The 3,068-nt window shown below is 32.1% G+C and overlaps 1 protein-coding gene across 1 annotated transcript; it reads left to right on the top strand.

Moving 5' to 3' along the window:
* Positions 1 to 348: 348 nt before the first annotated feature.
* Positions 349 to 2,204, top strand: LOTGIDRAFT_176776 (hypothetical protein; the record flags this gene model as incomplete). The annotated part of the gene is made up of 4 exons (XM_009059337.1): positions 349 to 447; positions 795 to 926; positions 1,559 to 1,693; positions 2,022 to 2,204. The coding sequence occupies 4 exons, from the start codon at positions 349 to 351 to the stop codon at positions 2,202 to 2,204; spliced, it is 549 nt and encodes a 182-aa protein (XP_009057585.1).
* Between the last annotated feature and the right edge of the window lie 864 nt (positions 2,205 to 3,068).

Below are 3,068 nucleotides of genomic sequence, written 5' to 3'. Positions count from 1 at the left end.
TTCAGTTATCTTCATGCGAAAAATATCATACACAGAGATTTAAAGTCAAATAGTATCCTTTTCTATAAAATCTGCCAGATTGACGGTACAAATAGCCAGTGCATTAAAGTAATGTGCAGTTTCCATTCAATATCTACAAATTTTATATTTTAAACTGTGGTTTCTACTTAGGTATTTATTACACTGAAAACATGGTTCTTTTTGTCAAAATTTCCCTCATTGTACACTTGATGTCCATCTTCAATGGTGTAGTAAGATTAATGACAATATATACAAATCGTCAGGTCATTATTCTGATATCTTTAACCAATATAAGATATATTTTTAACGGAGGTATTATCTGATAATATGACTGTCAAGATTGGAGATTTCGGTCTGGCTACGGTAAAAACAAGATGGAGTGGATCTCATCAATTTCAACAACCAACTGGTTCTATACTCTGGATGGTGAGTGTTGTATTTAATACTAGAATCTTCAAAGATAGTCAGAGAGGTTTGGGACTTAATGTACTATCCAAGCATTGGCAGTAATCAATGAATTTTTCTAAGCCAGTTCTATCTGTTTACAATACATGGAAAGAGCGTCTAGAAAAAACATCATGTTTTTATTTTTCCTCTGTCAGTGATGTACATTTGAGAGACCTATCCCTTGGATAGAATTAGAAACCAAGTCCCTGCCTAATGCATACAGATTGTCCATGCTACAAGTCTGGCAAATTTTCAGTCCTTTTCTTAATAAGTTACTGTCAGAAAACAAAATGTAAACCTTGATTTCGTTTTTTTTTTATTTGTAGGCTCCTGAGGTAATTCGTATGAAAGAACATAATCCCTACACATTTCAATCTGATGTTTATGCATTTGGTATTGTGTTATATGAACTCATGACTGGAGAATTGCCTTATAGTAATATCAGCAATAAGGACCAGGTAAGTCAAGTTTTTGACAACAACCTCCACCCCCATATATTTGCATAATCTTACCATCGCCCTGACTGTCCGTTCAAAATTAAATGAAAGGTATAACTGTGTTCTATTTTAGAAAGGTTATTTATGTTATATATAACTTTGTTCTATTTTAGAAAGGATATTTATGTTATATATAACTTTGTTCTATTTTAGAAAGGTTATTTATGTTATATATAACTGTGTTCTATTTTAGAAAGGTTATTTATGTTATATATAACTGTGTTCTATTTTAGAAAGGTTATTTATGTTATATATAACTTTGTTCTATTTTAGAAAGGATATTTATGTTATATATAACTTTGTTCTATTTTAGAAAGGATATTTATGTTATATATAACTTTGTTCTATTTTAGAAAGGATATTTATGTTATATATAACTGTGTTCTATTTTAGAAAGGATATTTATGTTATATATAACTGTGTTCTATTTTAGAAAGGTTATTTATGTTATATATAACTTTGTTCTATTTTAGAAAGGTTATTTATGTTATATATAACTTTGTTCTATTTTAGAAAGGATATTTATGTTATATATAACTTTGTTCTATTTTAGAAAGGATATTTATGTTATATATAACTTTGTTCTATTTTAGATCTTATTTATGGTTGGTAAAGGTTATTTAAGACCAGATGTCAATAAGGCTAGATCTGATACACCTAAAGCATTTAAACGTCACATGTTAGACTCATGTCAATATGAATGGGAGAATAGACCATTGTTTCAACAGGTATGGTAGCCATCTTTTTGACCTTAAAACCTTTTATTTCTGCGTTATTTTGCTACGGACATTTTTATTTTTAGTGCAAGTATATGTTAATTTGAACCTGCCAGTGAACAGGTGGGACAATGAATCAAGGCCCTGTGTGCTGCAGTCTATGTAAAAGATATCTCAATAATAGGCTAATGCTGCTATTCTGGGGAAATTTACCTCATTCCACACTGCATTAAGTTAAATTTCCACACAGTTGATTTTCATTTCATTTCACGCTGCATTGCAATTAACTACCAAAAATATTCAAATTAAGGGTGTAAAACTCCACTTTATTTCTTTTCAGCTTCTTGCATCATTAGAATCTTTATACAGTAGTATACCAAAGATAAAACGCAGTAAATCTGAACCGGCAATACACAGGACGGATTCCTTCGATCTGGACTATCGCTATATGTGTCCTTCACCTAAAACTCCCATAAACTCTCAGTTTCTACAGTTTAACTTTATTCACGCAGGCGATTACTGACTACGCTAGTGTACAACTCGAGTTTTATTCCCCAATTACTAGAATCTAAGTCATTTATCTATTGAAATTACTCTCCAAATACTAATATACTTTATATAGTGGGTTGAAGACAGGTACAGCTTGATGTACAGTGTGTACATGGACTTGCTGACATGTACATTGATGTAGTGTACACATGGACTTCCTGACTCCTGACATGTACATTGATGTAGTGTACATGGACTTACTGACATGTACATTGATGTACAGTGTACACATGGGTTTACCTGTAAGTACATTGATGTACAGTGGTTTAAGGACAAGTATATTGATGTAATTGTGTTCATGGGTTTACTTGTGTATGTACATTGATGTACGATTTGAAAATTAGTTAATGACTGTGAGTGTACACATGTTGGCCATAGAGTGTACAAGTTACAGTGGTGTACATTGATGTGTGTTGTTTTCATTGACCAAAAGTGTGCAGAGTTTACATTATGTACATTGATGCACAATGTTGACTTGACAGTGGTATAAAGTGATACATCAATTTACAGAGTGGTACAGTGTGATATATCAAGTTACAGAATGGTAGAGTGTGGTACATCATTTTACAGTATGGTACAGTGTGGTACATCAATTTACAGAATGGTACAGTGTGGTACATCAATTTACAGAATGGTACAGTGTGGTACATCAATTTACAGAATGGTACAGTGTGGTACATCAATTTACAATGTGGCACATCAATTTGCATTGTGGCACATCAATTTACATTGTGGTACAGTGTGGTACATCAATTAACAATGTGGTAAATCAGTTAAGAGTCAGGACTGTGTTTACTTATTGGAACTAACACCACTCTTAATCTCTTTTCAATCCATG

This window comes from Lottia gigantea, assembly GCF_000327385.1.
Source record: "Lottia gigantea unplaced genomic scaffold LOTGIsca_3859, whole genome shotgun sequence".
Classification (NCBI taxonomy): Eukaryota; Metazoa; Mollusca; class Gastropoda; family Lottiidae; genus Lottia; species Lottia gigantea.
Note: the sequence above shows the minus strand (reverse complement) of the source record. Positions and strands in the feature narration are given on the sequence as shown.